At 39.7% G+C, this 19,489-nt stretch overlaps 1 protein-coding gene across 3 annotated transcripts in view; it reads left to right on the top strand.

The window, feature by feature from the left end:
* The window catches only part of Dennd6a (DENN domain containing 6A), a 50,135-nt gene that overhangs the window by 30,405 nt on the left and 241 nt on the right, over positions 1-19,489 (top strand). Inside the window, exons 12-20 of one of the 3 annotated variants that reach the window (XM_028882425.1) lie at positions 2,074-2,168; positions 5,067-5,132; positions 5,395-5,459; positions 7,244-7,333; positions 14,745-14,798; positions 14,902-15,011; positions 15,369-15,471; positions 16,773-16,847; positions 17,540-19,489. The exon at positions 17,540-19,489 is cut by the window's right edge and continues 241 nt beyond it. In XM_028882425.1, coding sequence (XP_028738258.1) covers positions 2,074-2,168; positions 5,067-5,132; positions 5,395-5,459; positions 7,244-7,333; positions 14,745-14,798; positions 14,902-15,011; positions 15,369-15,471; positions 16,773-16,847; positions 17,540-17,671 — 790 coding nt within the window. In that variant the 3' untranslated portion in view covers positions 17,672-19,489. Of the gene's footprint in view, positions 1-2,073; positions 2,169-5,066; positions 5,133-5,394; positions 5,460-7,243; positions 7,334-14,744; positions 14,799-14,901; positions 15,012-15,368; positions 15,472-15,973; positions 16,848-17,539 lie in introns of those variants that run through there. The other 2 variants (XM_028882427.1, XM_028882426.2) reach the window with 2 other exon arrangements.

The raw sequence follows: 19,489 nt of genomic DNA, 5'->3' as shown, positions 1-19,489 counted from the left end.
CCAGCCATCCTGGACTGTGCATTGCATCAACAGAAACAGTGAAAGACCCTGTTTCAGGAAGGTGGAAGGAGAGAACAACTGAAAACTCTTCTGATACCATCCCCACCCCAGCATGCCATGGTACAAGAGCATCTTCATTTCTCTCTCTTCCTCTCCCTCTTCCTCTTTCTCTCTTTCTCTCTCTGCCTCTCTCTCTTCCTCTTCCCCCCATATGCTCCTGTGCTCTCTCCTGGGCTCGTTCTCTCACATACAATTAATATTTAATTAATTGTAATTAATTTAAAGAATCTATATTAACTTGTCATGGTAGTTCACTCCTGTAATCTCAGTACTGAGAGGCTGAGCAGGAAGACTGAGGTGAGTTCAAGGCCACTCTGGACTAACTACGGAACAAAAACTTAAAAGATCCTATACTAATGACTGAAATATGTCTTTGTACCTTAGATCTCTCCAACACCCAGACCTATGTTATTGGTGGTGTAGAACGTTACATCTGTATATCTGTTCATTCTTTTTGAGATGAGATCTCAGTCCCTAGCACTGTTGGCCTAGAACTGGCCTTATACATTAGGGTGTCCTTGAACTTGATAATGTAGTTTAGGATGATCTTGAACCACTGATCCTACTGCCTTTGCCTCCCAAGTGCTGGGATTATAGGCATGTACCACAATGCCCATTTCACACACGTATGTGTAAATGCATCTGAAACTAAGCATGTTTAACTGATTTATTTTATTTCCCTCTTTTTTGTTCTAATCTCCTATTACTTTCTTCATAAGTGGTATTGGTTTTGACTTAGTTGTCCAAAACATAGTATTATGTCTTCTTAACATGGCTCAGAACAACTCTTAACTCAGTTCTGTCAGTTCATCACCCTAAAACATCTCTCCACCTATTTATCATCTTCTTTCCATAGTTCCCTCTTCAGACTTCAGTTTTTCTCTGTTCACTGCGGCTTTTCCCCCAGGCCTCCCTTACATACAGGGCATCATCCAAAGTATACCTACAGTGATCTATAACCTTTATGTGGTATAACTCCACTTGATTCTTTGTGGCTGCTCTTTGCTTATGAGATAGCATTAGCTGGGCAGTGGTGGTGCACACCTTTAATCCCAGCACTCAGGAGGCAGAGGCAAAGGCAGGGAGATCTCTGAGTTTGAGGCCAGCCTGGTCTACAGAGTGAGTTCCAGAACAGCCAGGACTACACAGAGAAACCCTGTCTCAAAAAACCAAAACAAACAAACAAAACCCAAGATAACATATTAATTGTATATGCTCGGTGCTGCCTTGACTCTTCTTTAACTGTTATCTGCCCCAGTCTGCTCAGGAGTGCTGAAGTACCTGTTACCATGTGTGTAGTTCTGGGTAGAGACTGACCTCACCTCATTGCTTGGCATGTACTGTTCTGTGTTGCCCTCCCTTGTTTACTTGGCAGAAAACTACTCATCTTTCGTGTCTTGTATCTGTATCGTGTCTTTGGTGAGTCTGTCCTTTTAAAACCCTGGTGGACCATAGATTCTCCTTGTGATTACTGTGCACTTCATCCTCATTTTGTTCTTCAGTGTCTTTAATTGGCATCATGATTGAGTGTGTATACCTCTATACCTATATTCTGTGTTAAGAATCATGTTTTGGGGGCACTGGGGAGATGGCTCACAGTTAAAAGCACTGGCTGCTCTTGCAGATGACCCAGATATGGTTCCCAGCACCCACATGGTGACTCACAGCCTTAACTCCAGTTCCAGGGCCTCTGATGCCTTCATTTGGTCTTCTAGTGTCCCAAGCATACATGTGAAGCATAGACACACATGTAGGCAAAACGCTCACACAAAATAAAATGAATAAATCTAATAAAAATGATCGTATCATATCATATTTTATCGTATCATATTTTATATTCATGTGTCTAATACTGAATATGTTACCTGTTATGTTGATATGTAATAAACCAAGTAAAGGGAACAATATTCTATATATCGTCCACTCAGAAACTGTCACTTATTCTTCGGTGATTTAACATTCTTTTTAATTTTTTTGTTTTGCACCTTTTTATTTTGTCTCATTTTTATCCAGGCCCTCAGTCATCTTAGGAGTAACCAACCCCTTTTTTGCTAAGACGCTACAGCACTGGCCACACATTATTCGAATAGGAGATCTTAAACCTGCGGGTAATGTGTCTACTTGGTGTTTACAGTGTGTGATGGGATGGGCACTTACTTGTATCTCCCCTTGTGTTTGTCTCTTGCTGTTTATATTATTGGCAACATTCTTGGAGATAGCCTAGAGAAGAGCCTTTGGAGGAGAGTTACAGCTTCTCACTAAAATAGGCATATGCCCTCGCCCAAAAGCATTGTTATAAAGCCCAGGGAAACTGAGCCTTTTATTTTATAAGCCAGTACAACTGGACATTCTACTTTGCTCGAGGAAAGTCTTATATAAAACTAAATGATAGCCAGAAGTCATAGTGCCTATGTATAATCCCAGCACTCTGGAGACTGAGACAGGAGGATTTTGAGTTCAAAGCCAGCCTGGACTACATAATTCCAGGACAGCATGAGCTATAGAATGGAGACCCTGTCTCAAAATAAGGATGGAAAGGCTGGACAGTGGTGGCGCATGGCTCTAATCCCAGCGCTCAGGAGGCAGAGGCAGGCAGATCTCTGAGTTGCAGGACAGACTGGTCTACAGAGCAAGTTTCTAGGACAGCCAGGGCTGTTAACATAGAGAAACTCTGTCTCAAAAACAACAAAAAGCTATAATTATTCCAAACTTGGCATTAAATTCTCAGGTAGATTTTTGTTTGTTTGTTTGTTTTTGTTTTTCGAGACAGTGTTTCTCTGTGTAGCTTTGCACCTTTCCTGGAACTCGCTTTGGAGACCAGGCTGGCCTCGAACTCAGAGATCCGCCTGCCTCTGCTTCCCGAGTGCTGGGATTAAAGGCGTGCGCCACCACCACCCGGCTTCATGTAGATCTTAAGAGAAATGTTGTGTAGTCTTGTGCATTGTATTGACTAAGGAAGTCCTCACATGTTTGTGCTTTCCTTGAGAAAAAGACATCTAGTATTAGGTTAGTAAGTGTTGATTACATGAATAAATGCATTCTGAGACTGGATGTTTAATTTAAATGCCAAGTTAATGATACCCCTAACATTGTCATGCTCCTGTCAATACATTAGTTTGTTTAGAGATACAAATGACAGTTCAAAGAACAGCAGTTACTCTACTCACAAAAGACATGGGAGGTTTTTAAGTTTTTATTTTTATACTTATCATCAGGTTGGTTTTTACTAATCTAGACTGTTTGATTGACTATAATACAATACTTTGCTTTTTATGAAAAAGGTTCCTTTAGGGATAGAGGTAGGAAACTTTTGCCAGAAACCATTAGTGACATAGTATGAACTGATAAACTTGTCTTAAAAATCACCATAGGGAAGCTGGACATTTTGGCAAATGTCTTTAATGCCAGCGCCCCAGCAATTGGGAGGCCGAAGTAAGCAGATCTCTATGAGTTTGAGGCTAATCTGATGTTCTTAGCACATTCTCATAGTGAGACCTTGTCTCAAAAAGGGGGGAAAAAAGCCTGGGTGCTGGTCTCTTATCAGACATGCTTTGTAAATTTTGAACCATTCTGTGGACTATCTTTTTACTCTTTGGATAGAATCCTTTTATGCACCCGCTTTTTTAGTTTTGATGAAGTTCATTATATCTGTTTTCCCCTTTACTTCTTGTGGATTTAGAGCCATATTCATGAATCAGATTTAACTTTACAATCATGAATCTTGTCTTAGGGCATATAGTTGGCTTCTTGAATTCAGAGTCAGGCCTACTACACAAGTTGTGCAGCGTAAAACCCTGATGGGGATTCTGACTTGAAAACTCAAACAGACAGAATCTATAGAATTACAGAAAAAGCATATCCTGTAGGCCCCAGAGGGAAGACAAGGCAAAGCAGAGTGTCCCTTAGGCACAGAAGTTGATAATTATCCTAGAAATGTGTGTTTGGTTTTAATACGGCAAGGTAATTAGTTCCGATGCAGAGGTTGCTCTTTTTGTGTTTTACCTAATATCCACTTTGTACTAAATGGAAAAATAAAACCTAAGAATAACATCTGTGGAAGAAAAAACCAAGAGTACTGGTTTATATTGGCTCTTACTAGAAACTAGAAACTTTCTCATTTGTAATGAGAAAGTGGATTTGGTGTTTTCACAACAAGAAAGAGAAAATACTTGCTCTAAGTCAAGAAGATTTATGTGCAAACACCACGCAAAGGTGCATTAAGATGATTCTGCTAATGTTAAGCCCTTCTTGTGCTCTGTTACATCAGACACTGAATAACCCTTTTTTTTTTTTTTTTTGGTTTTTCGAGACAGGGTTTCTCTGTGTAGCTTTGCGCCTTTCCTGGGACTCACTTGGTAGTCCAGGCTGGCCTCGAACTCACAGAGATCCACCTGGCTCTGCCTCCCGAGTGCTGGGATTAAAGGCGTACGCCACCATTGCCCGGCTGAATAACCCTTTTTAAATCAAATATTTATAATTATAGAACTGCGGTGTGTTTCCTCACATTTGTGAGCTTTTCATGGAGCTTCCTGGCATCTATTTGATGTTTTTAAAGAGTTGTTTCAGAATTTTGTGCATCCACACAGTGTGTTTTGATTAAGCCCACCTGCCGCCTCTCCACTAGTGACTAGGCCTGGAGCTCAGGATGTGTCTTAGACCTAATGAAGTTTCCTGCATCAGAGTGCAGAATGAAGCCTGCTGCACTGCTGCGTTCTTGTCGCTTCTCATTTTAAAAGAGCACATGTAGATTACTATATAATAATCTTCATTATTACCCAGAACTACCGACTGTGAGAAATATGGAACTTACTTCTAAATTATTTCCCTCCCAGCATTTAGTTTTTGTTACAGAAAAATCATTTGAGCCAAAATATGAGTCCTGTAGCATGTGTGATGTAACTAAGAGTATTGTGATGCTAAGGGTGAGCATGCCAGACAAACATTCTATCATTAAGTTACATCCTCAGTCCAGTTTATAAGAGTTTTTATGTTTTTTTTTCTTTCAGGTGAAATTCCTAAGCAAGTTAAAGTAAAAAAATTGAAGAACCTAAAAACTTTGGATTCTAAACCTGGTATTGACTTTTATTTTGTGTATACTTGTGAATGTCTGCATGCAAGTGTCATAGTGTATGCGTGGCGGTCAGAGGACAGTATTTGGGAGTCATTTCTCTCCTTCCTCCATGGATTGCAGGGCTGAGTGGAGCTCACACAGTGAGGCCTGCATAGCGAGTGCCTGTCCCAGCTGAGTCATCCTGCTAGCCAGACCTTATTAATCTGAAGTGTGTGCTCATCTAGGTTGTTGGGCTTTTCTGTTTATCTATCTTCTTTTCTTAGGAGTTTATACCTCTTACAAGCCATATTTAAACAGAGATGAGGAGATCATAAAACAACTCCAGAAGGTAACTGCTTGCTCATATTATTAATTTAAATCTCCTTGTTGAGGTCTGTAGTATTTAGTTAGGCAATGTGTGTGTGTTGGGGGAAGGGGATTGTTTTTGTTTTTATGTGTAGTAATGTGAAATAGAACTTCACTTCTTAAAAACAATACTGCTGGTTGAACCAGGGCCTCATGCATGCTAGGCAAGTGCTTTACCATTGAGGCATATCCCTAACCTAGAATCTCACCTGGTTTGCCTAGAACTCACTGCTAGGCATGAACTTGTAATCCTCCTGCTTCTACCTTGTAAATACTGTGTTCCAGGCCTGTGCCATCGTGCCTTGGCTTGGATTCTCTTTGAAAAATTAAAAAATCTGTGCGTGTGCGTGCATGCACTTACATGATGGAGGGGTCAGGGAACCATTGTAGTGTAGTGTCAATTCTCTCTCCCCACCTTTTATGTGAGTTCCAGGGGAAAATGCCTTTATTCACTGAGCCATCTTGCTAGCCCTGAACAACTTTTGTTTTTTGCCTCACATACCTCAGCCCTGAATTACTTTTCAGTCCAAGCTTTAGGTCTGGATGTCATGGCTCATCCCTGTAATACCAACACTAGGCAACTGAGATAGGACAAGCTTAAGTTCTAGACCAGCCTGGCTATCTGAGTCCTCGTCTCAAAATTAGATAGTGCTGGCGAGATGGCTCGAGAGGTGAAGGTGTTGGCTGCCAGGCTGCCAGCCTGAGTTTAATCTCTGGGACCCACCTGATGTCAGAGAGAGGAGAAGCTAACTCCATACACTTTGCTGTTGTCCATGTGTGCCACTTCCCACCTCCCGAATCATACACATACACTGCTGCACGCAAAATAAATGCATAAACCTGAGTTCACTCCCAGGAGCCAATGTGAGAAAGAGAGAACTGACTCCAGCAAGCTGTCCTCTGATGTGTACAAGCACTCGTTGCCACATATATGCACATGCACCCATATACACAAGTAAGGGTAATAAAGATTTTTAATTAAAAAAAATCAAAAGACTAGGAGCTGCAGAGATGGCTTAGTTGGTAAGGTGCATGCACACATGATCAAGACACCAGTGCAGCAGTAGTCATAGACTTGAGTATTGGTTTTGTAGCTATAGAAAAACAAGTCAGTCTGGAAATTTAGACATTGTTGTAAATTGTCTGTAGCATCTAACAATAAGAGAAAGTATTTTTTAAAGATGTCAGTTGTATTAATACAGCATATGCAAAATAAAGATTATTTTCACTGTGAACTGATGCTCTTAAGTATGGGATAAATGATATTAATAAATCTATAGGGTCTCAAATTTATGTTTGAGTGATAAAAGCAAATTATATGTATCAGTACAGTACTATGAAATGCTTAAGGCTGGTTAAATGTACCCATTTCTTCAAACATTTATAATTTTTTTGTGGTGACACATTTAAAATCCTTTCTTTTATGTTTCTGAGATATGTAGTATGTAATTGTTCTATGGCCACCCTACTGTACAATAATAACACACCAAAACTGCTTGCTGCTCTCCGGCTGTAACTTAGTACAGTTACAGAAAGGTCAGCCTTCCCCTCCCCACCCCGACTCCCTAGCCTCTAGCTAAAACTTCCTTTTACAGTTTTACAAAATGAACTTCTAATTAAGTTATTTTTCGATAACATTCTAGGGTTGTTTTTTTTTATTGGTTGTTGATTGGTATTAAATTTAAATGCCTGTTTACAAAGCAGTTGGACTTGGTCATTATCTTACATTCCCAAACACTAACATATGGGCTTCTGCCTTCTCTCAAGGGTGTACAGCAGAAACGTCCTTCTGAGGCTCAAAGTGTTATTCTACGACGCTATTTTTTGGAACTGACACAAAGTTTCATCATTCCATTAGTAAGTTATTAATCTTAATAAATGTGATTTCTGTCCTCTGTATTATAAGTTCTATGATTTACCAGTTAATATGTTTATTGATTTAAAAGTTATTTATGAGAGACCTGGATTCTTTGTTCTCATTCCCTTAGGTAAGTCATTGATCCTTAGTTTGCTTGTCCACATGTGGCTGATTCTGTGGTCCCTAAATACCTTTCAAGTTTGTTGTAACATTTTTTAAGTAGGGTTGGAGTTTATTAAAAGACCTTTAATATATATTTCAAGCACTAGGATTAAGGGAGAAGGCATAGCACTCAGAAAGATACCCCTAAGAATATGGCTGTGGGCTTCTTAAAGGATTGTCACATGTTATAAGTCTTGATTGAGATACTGATACAATTTTTTTACTTCACATTTTTTTAAATAGACATAGAATTATCTGAGTTGCTTTTCTATTTCTGTGATAAGAGACTATGATCAAGGCAACTTATAGAAGAAAGAGTTTATTGGAGCTTACAGTTGCAGAGGGTTAGAGTCCATGACCATCACAGAGGGGAGCATGGCAGCATGCAGGCAGGCATGGTGCTGGAGCAGTAGCTGAGAGTCTTAAGTCTTGATCCACAGTCATGAAGCAGAGAGAGCAAACTGGGAATGCCATGGGCTTTTGAAACTTCAGTTGACCCCTAGTGACACACCTCCTCCAACAAGGCCACACCTCCTAATCCTTCCCAAACTTCCCAGTTTCACCAGCTGGGACCAAATATGTAAATACATGAGTCCCTGGGGCCATTATTATTCAACCACACAGAATGCACAGAATTAAACTGATGGGGGTGGGGCATGCACAGTAATGAAGGAGGGTGGTGCTGGGATTGATCCCAAGGCCTTGCACATGCAAAGCAAATACTCTACCACTGAGCTATAGCCCTAACACTATACTGCTGATTTTAACAGATGAGAAAATTAAGCACAAACAATAAGATTAAATCCATTATTTCAGGTGATAAAAAATACAAGATACCAGCTAGCTGCCTCTAATAAACTGATTGATCACCCAAGGTGATTACCTAACAGTCAGATACTGAAGTGGAACATTACTGTCCACACCTGTAATCCCAGCACTTGAGAGACAGCAATGGGAGGGTTATTGAAAATTAGAATACAATCAAGACCTCACAGTGCCATCCTGCCTCAAAAACAAAAAAACATCAGCACAAAAAAGAGCTGAGCATGGTGGCACATGCCTTTAATCTGAGCATTTGGAAGGCAAAGGCAGGCAGATCTCTGTGAGTTCCAGGACAGCCAGGGTTGTTATTACACAGAAAACCTATCTCAGAAAACAAAACAAAAAAAAAAACAACAGCAACAACAAAAGGCCCTGTTTTGCAAAAGCAAAATCAGGTTAGTTTATCAACTGCCCAGTGGAGCATGTGGCTATATCCTCATTGGTATTTGTTCCTCAAGAACCATTAGTCAAGTGTAGTCCCTCCCTCTCTCCCTTCCCTCTGTCTTTCCTTTGGTCCTTAGCCTTGACTGCCATGGAACCTGATTACATGTGTGTGCCACCATACCTGGACAAGTGTAGTGTTTACTAGGTACCCCAAAGCCCATTAAATACATTATTAAAGTTGTATCACCATAAAGCCACAATGTTTTACACAAATTGTAGAAGTACTTTTTCATCAGGACTGCCAGCCCACAAATAACAACATGGAGACTTATTATTAATTATGAAAGCTTGGCCTTTAGCTTAGACTTGTTGCAACTAGCTCTTATATCTTAAATTAACCCATTTATGTTAATCTGTGTTCTGCCACATGGTGTTACCTCTCTTCCATCTTGCACCTCCTGTTTCCTCTCTTTGCTTGGAAGTCCTGCTTATTCCCTGCCTGGCTGTTGACCATTCAGGTTTTTATTACACCAATCACAGAAATACATCTTCACACAGTGTACAAATATCCCACAACAATAAACCTTGTATTATTCAGATGTTTTATCACTGTGACAAATTCCTGAAAAAAAAAGTTAAAGAAGAGGATTTATTTTGACTCATAGTTTTAGAGACCAGTAAAAGGCTAGCCTGTTGCTATTGTTTTAGGCATGAGACAAGGTAGACTATCACAGCAATGTGAACTTGTAACACAGGCTGCCCACTTCATGAGAAGGGACCAGGGCCAGGGTGTATATTCAGAGTTGTGCTGTTAGTGACCTCTAGCCATGGCCTACTTCATTAATAGCCCATTCCATACAAACTCAGCAGTGGATTAACCCACTAATGAATTTAGTACTTTCATGATCCAATCACCTCTCAATTTCATCACCAGTTAGAGAACCAAGCCTTCAACATAGGAATCTTTTTGGCAGGATACTTTATATCCAACCACAGAACCCCCTTAATGTAGTGATTTTAGTATCAGTGTTACTCATTCTTTAGGAACTGAAGTGTTTCAATTGAATTAATTTTTAAATTACTATGTACACTTTAACTAGTGTAGTGAAGCTATTTTTAGTATACTTACGTCACTTATCCAAAGACAATTTACTGCCAAGTGCTACATTAGATATTAACAAGTCCAACTTGCATACCAGTTTATCCTCTAGGTATTATAGATGTTTTTGGTGATTGTTTTTTGTTTGATTTTTGAGACAGTGTCTTTCTATATAGCTTTGGCTGGTATAGAACTCATAGAGATCCTCCCGCCTCTGCCTCCCAAATGCTGGGATTAAAGGCGTGCGCCACCACACCTGGCTTTGGTGATTGTTCTATGAATTTATATATGTGCAGCATTCATAGAACAAATAATTACAAGTGATGCAGACACCCAAGGATTCAGGTTAGGTTTGTGTTAGCTGTCACAGACCCAGATATAAATCCCCACTAGGTGGGCAAAGCTGGATCCAGCTTTTCATCAGAAATGACCAGTGGAGGGTGTCAGATGCAGCAAAGAGGAAGAAATACCCAGAAAAGCTGCCGAGAAAATGCCCCTTCCACCATAGTACTGCTGTTTCTCATACTGAGAAGCTGCTGTTTCTCATACTGGGTTTTTCAGGAGGAACTTCTTGAGTGGGTTCGAGGAGGATATTTTCTGGATGAATCAGCCAATCCCATATCTAATTTATGGTTCCCTTCATGTTTGTTTTTCAGCTTCTTCCCTTCTCTTAAATACCATCTTTCTCAGACTAGGAGCTCTTATCTGCTCCAGTGATGTGGGGATCTGTTTCAGGAGGGAGTAAGGAATCTGCTATAGTGAGAGCTTGTGGCACTCCTAGATTCAGATTCATACTAAGCCCCTGGAAGTCTTTTTCCCTATCACCCTTATAAATAGAAACCAAGGCTGGAGCTAAGTTCCTGTTTCCCTTATTGCTGAAGTATGTTAGCAACCCTGCAAGTTTTGGTGCACAGGCTGCTCTATGACAGGGACCCCGGGGTGGCTGCCTCTGCCTGGTCAGGGTTAGTGTGCAGGGCAGTGTGCTGTACTTTGGCCCAAGTTGGCCCAGAAAGTACATAGTCCTGGTACACACATCTACTGAACTAGTCTGTTGTGAGATTTTATATAATACCTGCATTTTGTACTTTAAAAGGTCACCTTGGAGTTTCTTCTTCTAATACTTTTTTTGTTTGTTTGTTGTTTTGTTTGAGATAGCGTCTTACTATGTAGTCTTGGCTGCCTAGAAATCACTGTATAGATCAGGATGGCCTCCAACTCACAGAGATCTGCTTCTGCCTCTCAAGTTGTGGGATTAAAGACATATGCCACCATGTCTGGCTGATACTATTTTCTTGAACAGAATTTGATACCACATCCAAGAAAATAAATAACTCTATGATAAAGGGAACTATGTGTGTCTTGTTCCTTAGCACTCCCACAGTCTGATGTAGGGTAGACTTTTAACTATTTATTGAGTAAATGACTAATAGAGCCATTCTAAGGAATTTAGTGGACTGACATTAAATATAGGCAGTATCACAATAGCTTGGTCTGGAGATTGTATCATTGCTTTTATGTCATTATTAACAGAATCTATGAAGATACAAAAGCAACCTGAAGATCTTTGTTGTCCATTTTAGAAAAAAGTATTCTTTCTTCATTTGGAGATCGAATTTTGATTCATTTAAACCTGTGTTGTGTTGGGGATGTAATTCAGTGGTACAATAAGAACTGGTGGTGAGACCTTGGATTTGATGCCTAGAATCAAACAAATAAGACACCTTGTTTAAGTAGATCAACTTTTTTTGGTACACAAGAGCACAGACTGAGCCGGGCCTGGTCACTCACTCCTGTGGTCCCAGCATTCAGGACGCCGAAGCAGAAGGGCTGTCACAAGCTGAAAGCCAGCCAGGGCTGTGGGTTAGATGCTGTCTCAAACAACAGCAAAGCCGATCAAAATGCAGAGTTTTAGAGTCCAGTTCCAACTGATAAATCCACAGCACAGTGCCTACACTGAGGGTTTAGGGATTATTGTGGGAAAGGGAATGGAATGTTTGTAAGATCCAGAGAAAAAGGAAGTTTTCTGTGAGATTGTATCTTAGAAATATCAGAAGCTACACCCATGAAGTTTCACCACCATGGCTGCCGAAACATGACCTGAGCAGTGATGGCAGCAATAGGCATGCTCATATAGAAGGGGAAAGTTCGTGAGGCTTCGACCTAGACAGAAACTCCAGCCAACTAAGAAATGCTGAGAGTGGGAGAAAGTCTTCCCTGGGAAGAGCTCACCATTGGCTATCCAATACCAAAAGGTCAGCCCTGAAAACACACAGACAAGTAACATTATACAGGCAGAGCAGGTTATATTCATGTATGTGAGAGACCGCACGCACACGCACGCACGCACGCACGCACGCACGCAGGCACGCATGCACGCACGCATGCAGTTCAAGAGACCATGAAAGTGAAGAGACAGTGGGCTTGTGGTTATATGGAAGGTTTGGAAGGATGAAAGGGATGTAATTATAATCTTAAAAATATTTAAATAAATAGCAACAATAAAAGAAAGAAAAGTGAGGGAATATTAAGTATATCTGAATTCAAGTTCAAAAAATGAGTCTGGTCAGGCTGTTTAGCTTTTTGAAGCTTCAGTTTCCCAGTAGTTACTTTCACAAATCGTGGTTTCAAGGACTACCAGAGATGAAGCATTTAAAGTGCTAAGTATATTTTCTGACATAGTCAACACAGTTAACTATTGTCATTCAAATTATAAGGGGCTGGAGAGATGCTGTGCAGTTAGGGGAACTTGCTGCTCTTACAGAGAGGACCCGAAATCTGTTCCAGCACCCATTTCCAGAGGCTCAAAACCACCTGTAATTCTAACTTGAGGGCATTTAACACCAGCTTCTGGTGTCCATGAGTATGAATGTGCATGTGCCTGCACACACACATAAATGAAAAATAAACCTTAAAAATATATCTGAGTTTAGATAGAAGAGCATAATCCTGTAATTCCAACAATTGGCGTGGGGACAGGAAGATCATGATTTCAAGGATAACCAGGAGTACACAGCAAGACCCTGTTTGAACAAACCAAACAAGAGCTGGTGAGAGAGCTCCGAAGGAAAGGCATTTGCTGCACAAGCCTGACAACTTGTTCAGTCACATGTAAAGGTGGAAGGGGAGAACCAACCGCAGAGTTGTCCTCTGACTTCCATGTGTGTGCTCTGGTACTCAAGCCCATATGGACCATGCACTCACACATAAATAATTTTAAACAAGTGTAGATAGGAACTGGACACAGTGTCATGTCTCAGTTACTTGGGAAGCTAAGGTGGAAGATCACTTGAGCCCCTGAGTTCAAAATCAGCTTGTGCAGTACAGCAAGCCACCAATCTTGGAACAAAGGAAAAGTAACCTGTTTTTTTTTTTTTTTTTTTTTTTTTTTTGGTTTTTCGAGACAGGGTTTCTCTGTGTAGCTTTGCGCCTTTCCTGGAACTCACTTGGTAGCCCAGGCTGGCCTCGAACTCACAGAGATCCACCTGGCTCTGCCTCCCGAGTGCTGGGATTAAAGGCGTGCGCCACCAACGCCCGGCCAAAGTAACCTGTTTTGAGTATCCAAGTCTTGGTTAAATTTTGTTGAAACATGACTTTCCAAGTTAGTTTAACTGGAGCAGTCTTTTGTAGGAAATGGTGAAATTATTGAAGGAACATGATGGAATAATTCAGATTCAGCTTGTCAAGGTGCTCATTGAGGAAAGGCACTTGCTGCCAAGCCTCACAATCTGAGTTCCATCCTAGATCCCTGAGATCTACATGATAGAAGGGAAGAGCACTTATTTCCACATACATGCCATGCATATGCATGTGCACTTGCATGCACACGTGCCAAGAGAAACACACAGTAAATAAATGAATGTAATAACTTAAAAATATTTTTTAAAAAAACCATTGTGGATCACTTTTTCCTTCTACATACTCACAAGATCTATCACTTCTGTGACTCCATGAGGTATGCAGTTTTTTACCTCACCACCAAGCAATCAGCTCTGCAGTAGATACCAGCAAGGTATCTTCTAATTCAATTCTGACACTATACCTGGTGATAGCTTCAGATGCCAAATGCTGAGGGCTGGATTCTTGAGTTTGCTCTACTCCATGTTAGATGCCAGTCCCACGCTCCAGTCTGTGCTTAGTACTGATCCACTGTAAATCCCATAATCCCTTCTTCGGAATCTACTCATTTATTTGAGAGACTCAGGGAGACATTCATGTTAGTTGGATTATTATACAAAACATTACAAAGAGGATAGATAGATGATAGATAGATAGATAGATAGATAGGGTAGGGTGGGGTGGGGTGGGGTAGGGTATGGAGGAAGAGACATAGAGCTTGCAATATGTCTCTGAATGTGCCACCCACTATAAATGTCATGTATTCTGCTATCTTGAAACTCTTTAGCCCATGTCCTTTGGATTGCTACAGAGACTTCATTGCATAAGCATGATTGAAGCATGTATATCTGTATCCAAATGTTATTGGCAAAAAGAGTGCATGTTCTGGTCCGATGCTATCAGACTGAGTGGTGACCATCAGCAAAGCCTGTCTGTTAGATCCTTTCTTTGCAGGTGTGATTGAGACTTTTTCTGACAGAACTGGAGGTCTTAACCACTCCTTCCAGACAAGCTAGAGTAGAGAAGCCATGGTCAGCAAGGCCAGGGAAGATGAGATTTTTGTAACCTACTGTGGGGAAGAGAAATTCTAGTTTTTATGAACTACCTATAGTAGGGAGTTATAAACCAGAAAACTGTGTGGAAAAAAAAGTGTGTGTGTGTATGTGTATGTGTATGTCCTAGTATGACTTAGAAAACCATTTTATTAAGACCCTTAAGTAAGACTGTGTAAGAACTAACATTCATTCATTCATTCATGTGTGTGTCTGTCTATCTATCTATCTATCTATCTATCTATCTATTTATTTATTTATTTATTTTGGCTTTAGGAAAGATATGTGGCAAGCTTGATGCCTTTGCAGAAAAGTATTTCTCCATGGAAGGTATGTGCTAGTCAAGCGCTTTCCTCTTTGAGTTGTCTAGCTATAATTTCCTTCTTTGAATAGAGCAGTTCCTTATCTAAATGTAGTATGCCTTGTTTTCTAGAGTCCACCCCAGTTAAGACAGTTCCTTCCAGAAGAATTTATGAAAACACTTGAAAAAACGGGGCCTCAGCTCACATCTGGAATAAAGGGAGATTGGATTGGACTTTACCGGTTAATCACTTTACTTATTTTCCACCTACCTGTGAATCTTTACTTTAAAAACTAGTTGTAAAACCTAGATTATTCAGGTAGCATGTATCTTTCAACTATAAGAAAGAAATGAAAGGCTAGCATGGTGGCACATTGTAATCCAAACACTTGGGAGGGAGAGTCAAGAGGATCCAGAGTTAAATGTCATCCTCAGCTTCATAGCAAGTTTGAGGCTTACCTGGGTTACTTGAGACCTTGGGTGGGTTTGTTTGTTTATTTTTTGTTTTATTTGTTTGTTGTCTTGTTTTTAAGAGGGGTTATTGAAAGAAGAAATAAGTATTAACTAAACTTTGCCTTTTTTAAAATTTATTTTTGTAGGCAATTTCTAAAGTCTCCTAATTTTGATGGCTGGTTCAAGACCCGTCGGAAAGAAATGACCCAAAAATTGGAGGCACTCCATCTAGAAGCTCTTTGTGAAGAGGTTAGAAAACAGTGTGTTAGTATGATGCAAGTATTAAGAGTACAAAAAATATTTTTAGAGTTTGAAAATAATACTTAGAATCCACTTTATTACATTTACTTATTTTGTGTGTGTGTGTGTATGTGTGCATGTGTGCATGTTATAGTGTGAGTGTGGTGGTCAGAGGACAGCTTTCATGAATCAGTTCTCTCCTACCATGAGGGTCCCAGGTCTAAACTAGGGTGTCTGGCTTGGCAGTGATGCCTTTCTCCACCAAGCCCCACTCTATTATTATAAATAGTACTCCTAGCTAATGTGCTCATATCTCGTCCTATGAGTCAGGGCTCTCTTAATTATCACAAAAATTCTTTGAGGTGGGGGTGTTGTGATCTGCATTATGCTGCAGCTGTGGTTGAGGATTTAGTGAGCTTGCCTCAGTGTGCACCACCTTAAGTTGTGAAGCCATGGAGTGCTGTACTCTGCTTTTGGTCTACATGAACTAATTGTGCACCTCTCTTCCCAGTTCTGTGTTCAGACCTCAGTTAGTAGCATGAAGTCACCTGCAGTGGGAGTATTATACCACAGAAATTGGCAAATCTATAAAGCAGAGTGCATCTGGGATCAGGACTCCCGCCCCTGCTGTGTGGCTCCAGCTGTTTCCAGTGTGACTTAGTCACCATCTCCAGTTAGTGCTGACAGTTTCGTTCACGTGGTTGGGCTGCATTTTACACCTGTAACTCACACCAGCCTACTTCAAAGGAAGCTTCTTAAGATGCTACAATCTCACTTTCTGTTGTATTTCACTTTAAATGTTGAGGTGGGCTGGTCACAGTGTTATCTTTCCTAATCATAAACTCCTAGTGACTGTGGCTTTTAGACAAATACCATAATGAAAGCAGCCACAAGTAAGCCCTATGAAAATTTTATTTGAAGATACAAAATTTATATAGAGTAATGTATTCACATTTGGTTGTCTTGACTTGTTAGCTAAAAATTCCTTATAAATTACTGTTATAATAAAGAAAGATTAGTATTTATTGCATTGAGCTGCTGTTTTGTCTTCCCTCTTGACAAAGGGCCACCTCAGAAAGGAGTTTTCTTAAGTTTTGTTTACAATTGTTTTGGCTAATGTTAAAAGTGATCTCCTTAGCAGTTTTAAGATTTTCGTAAAAATTCCCTCTGCACTGTCCTGCTGTGTTGGAGTTGTATGTCCTGTCTTCCTTCCCATCTTGTCCTTCCTTTCCACTGGTCTCACTGGTTGAGACAGAGAGGTTCGAGTATTTTTTGAGTATGTACCAATTTGGAATTTTCTTACTGTTTAGGACCTCCTTCTCTGGATCCAGAAACATACAGAAGTAGAAACAGTAGACCTTGTGTTGAAGCTTAAAAATAAGTTGGTATGTAACTAAAGAGATGAAGATATAATAATACAATGGACCTTTTTGTGAAAATGTTTTTCTCATCTGAGCTGACTCTTACTATGTACGGAGTAACTTTTTAGAAAAAATTTGAGATTGGACAATTGATGGTAGATCTCACTAGAAGTATTTGATCACTGAAACAGATCACAGTGATTTCAAATTATTCTGATCACAGTGATTTCAAATTATTCTAAAGCTATTTAAATAATTTTTAAAATTACTTGTGAGTGTTTGGCCTGTACTTACTAAGTGCACCGTATGCATGCAGTGCCTGCGGAGACCAGAAGAGGGCACCTCATCCATTGGAACAGTGAAACTATGTATATGCTGGGAATGGAACCCAGGTCTTGTACAAGAGCAGCAAGTACCCTTAACTGCTGAGCTGTCTCTCCAGCCCCTCTAAAGATACTTACAATGGAATCTTTTGAATGCTATAAAACCATCATCTCACTTACATTTTATGCCGTATGATATCCTCAGGCACCATTTGTGAATTTATAGACTAACCTTCTGTTGAGGTCCCTAGACACACCCTCTTTCCCACTTAGTGGAATACCTCTACATTCTAGACTAAGACCTAAAGTTTCAAGATATCCGAATATAAAAACATGTTTATATAGTAAGCACAATGCATTAATACAAATTCACTTAAACTATTCTTTTTGCAGTTGCAGGCTGACCGAGAGAATTTACCTGTGAAACCAGACACTGTGGCAAAGTTACGGACACATATAGATGCAATTATCTTAGCATTGCCAGAGGACCTGCAAGGCATACTGCTCAAGACTGGCATGACATGATATAAGGTTTCCAGCCAAAAAGGACTGTACACCATGAAGCAAACTGACATTTCCTGCAGACGCAGAGGAGCTGTCTGAGTGGCAGTAGCATGGAAAACAGCAGCAATTGCTAGATACAGGTGGAAAGACTGAGCTGTAGAGAGACATTTTTAGTACATTCTGTGGTGGTTCCACGATACTGCAGTTCCGAGAGACATTTCCCTATTTGTAATCACGTTCTGAAGTGCTCTTAGGAGAGACCTGTGGGCCGTCAGTTAAGTGACTCCAAACTGCAGTGCTGGCATTGCAGGTATTTTTTTAAATTGGTGCTGCTTTGCCCAATCATGTTGAAACTCAGGGGATAGGAAAATCACGTTCACACTGGCTGTCTTCTTAAGAAGGAAAGACTGAAATTTCCAACTCTAGTTGATAGAACTGAGGCTTATGTAGTGCCTTCCATTGTCCTATATGTTTCACAGGGTCCAGCTGCTAATTATAAAGCTTTTCCTTTTTTAATTATGATATACAACTTTTTAATTATGTCAAGATTTGCTCAAAAGTGTTTCTTCTTGCTCCTCTTGTTTATTGACAGGTGTTTTAAATTATCATGTAGGTTTTCATTTCACTGTTTTTTTTTTTTTTTACCTTTTTCAAAATGAGGTTTTACAAGTTTCTCCAGAGGAAGGAGGCATATGTAGTTCTGCTTATGGAAGAGTTGATCTTCCTTTTCCCTTTTACTAACTGGGCCTGTATAAATTAATTAGCTTGAATGTCTTTGGAAGACATTCTCACTATGAACATCATAGTCAGCTGTTTTTTTTTAAATAATTATTTTTATGTCAAAAGTATTCATAAGCCATTCTTGCAATAATTACTTGAGGATTTTAAGTTTAATTTTCAACATTGTTTGTTGGTTGATACTATTTCTCCTAAATTAATGATTTTCAGAATACTTTTCTTGCTGTTGTATGATATGGAAACTTTTATCTAAATCAAAATTATAGTTTTGTTCGTTTGTTTGTTTTGTTTATACTACCTTGCCAAAAGTAGACTAGTATCATTTGATGTGTTAAGATTGTTTGGTTGTGTTGTTTAAATGGGAGTGTCTGCAGAAGCCACTTGTTCAGACAGGCACACAGGAAGCAGCACATATGTAAATAGCTGTGTCTTCAGTACCCTCCAAACAGCCCGAATTAGGTGTATGTGTTTTTCAAAAAGTGGCTTCGGAAGCCATCTCTTGTTCTCTACTGATGGTAAAGGGCATTCCTGACCTAAGATGGTTCCTTGTGCTCGTGACTATGGTCTCATAGCAAAGTGTGCCCTTTAATCATGGATACAGTCTCTTGAAACATACCACTATCATAGAAAGAATAGGGCATTTGGATGAATCATTTGTGTGGATTGAATGGGTTATTTTGTGAAACAATACTGACCTTTCAGAAAAAGGGCAACTACTTTTTTATGCTAAAGTACTGCATAACTTTCTGGGAAACTTTATTTAGGTAGAAATGGTCATCTTATTATTTTTCAGAACAATGTATTTTAATAATTTCACAATTTATATACAGTTTGTGACATGAATATGAAAGTCATTAGTGTTATATCAAGGATGTTTTGAAATATACTTCTGTGGGATATATCACTTGAAATTTATTTTGCACACCTAAAGAATAACATGAAATATCAATTATCAATTAGCATAATAATGCTGTCTTTACATTTACCACATATAACAGAAACTTAACACATGTTAAAAACCAACTCATACTCACCTCTCTTAACTTCAAATTATGTACCTGCAAGAATATCTTAAGGTTGCATTGGAAACCCAAGAAAGAC

The sequence above is a fragment of the Peromyscus leucopus genome, chromosome 9 (assembly GCF_004664715.2).
Source record: "Peromyscus leucopus breed LL Stock chromosome 9, UCI_PerLeu_2.1, whole genome shotgun sequence".
In the NCBI taxonomy this organism is placed as follows: Eukaryota; Metazoa; Chordata; class Mammalia; order Rodentia; family Cricetidae; genus Peromyscus; species Peromyscus leucopus.
Note: the sequence above shows the minus strand (reverse complement) of the source record. Positions and strands in the feature narration are given on the sequence as shown.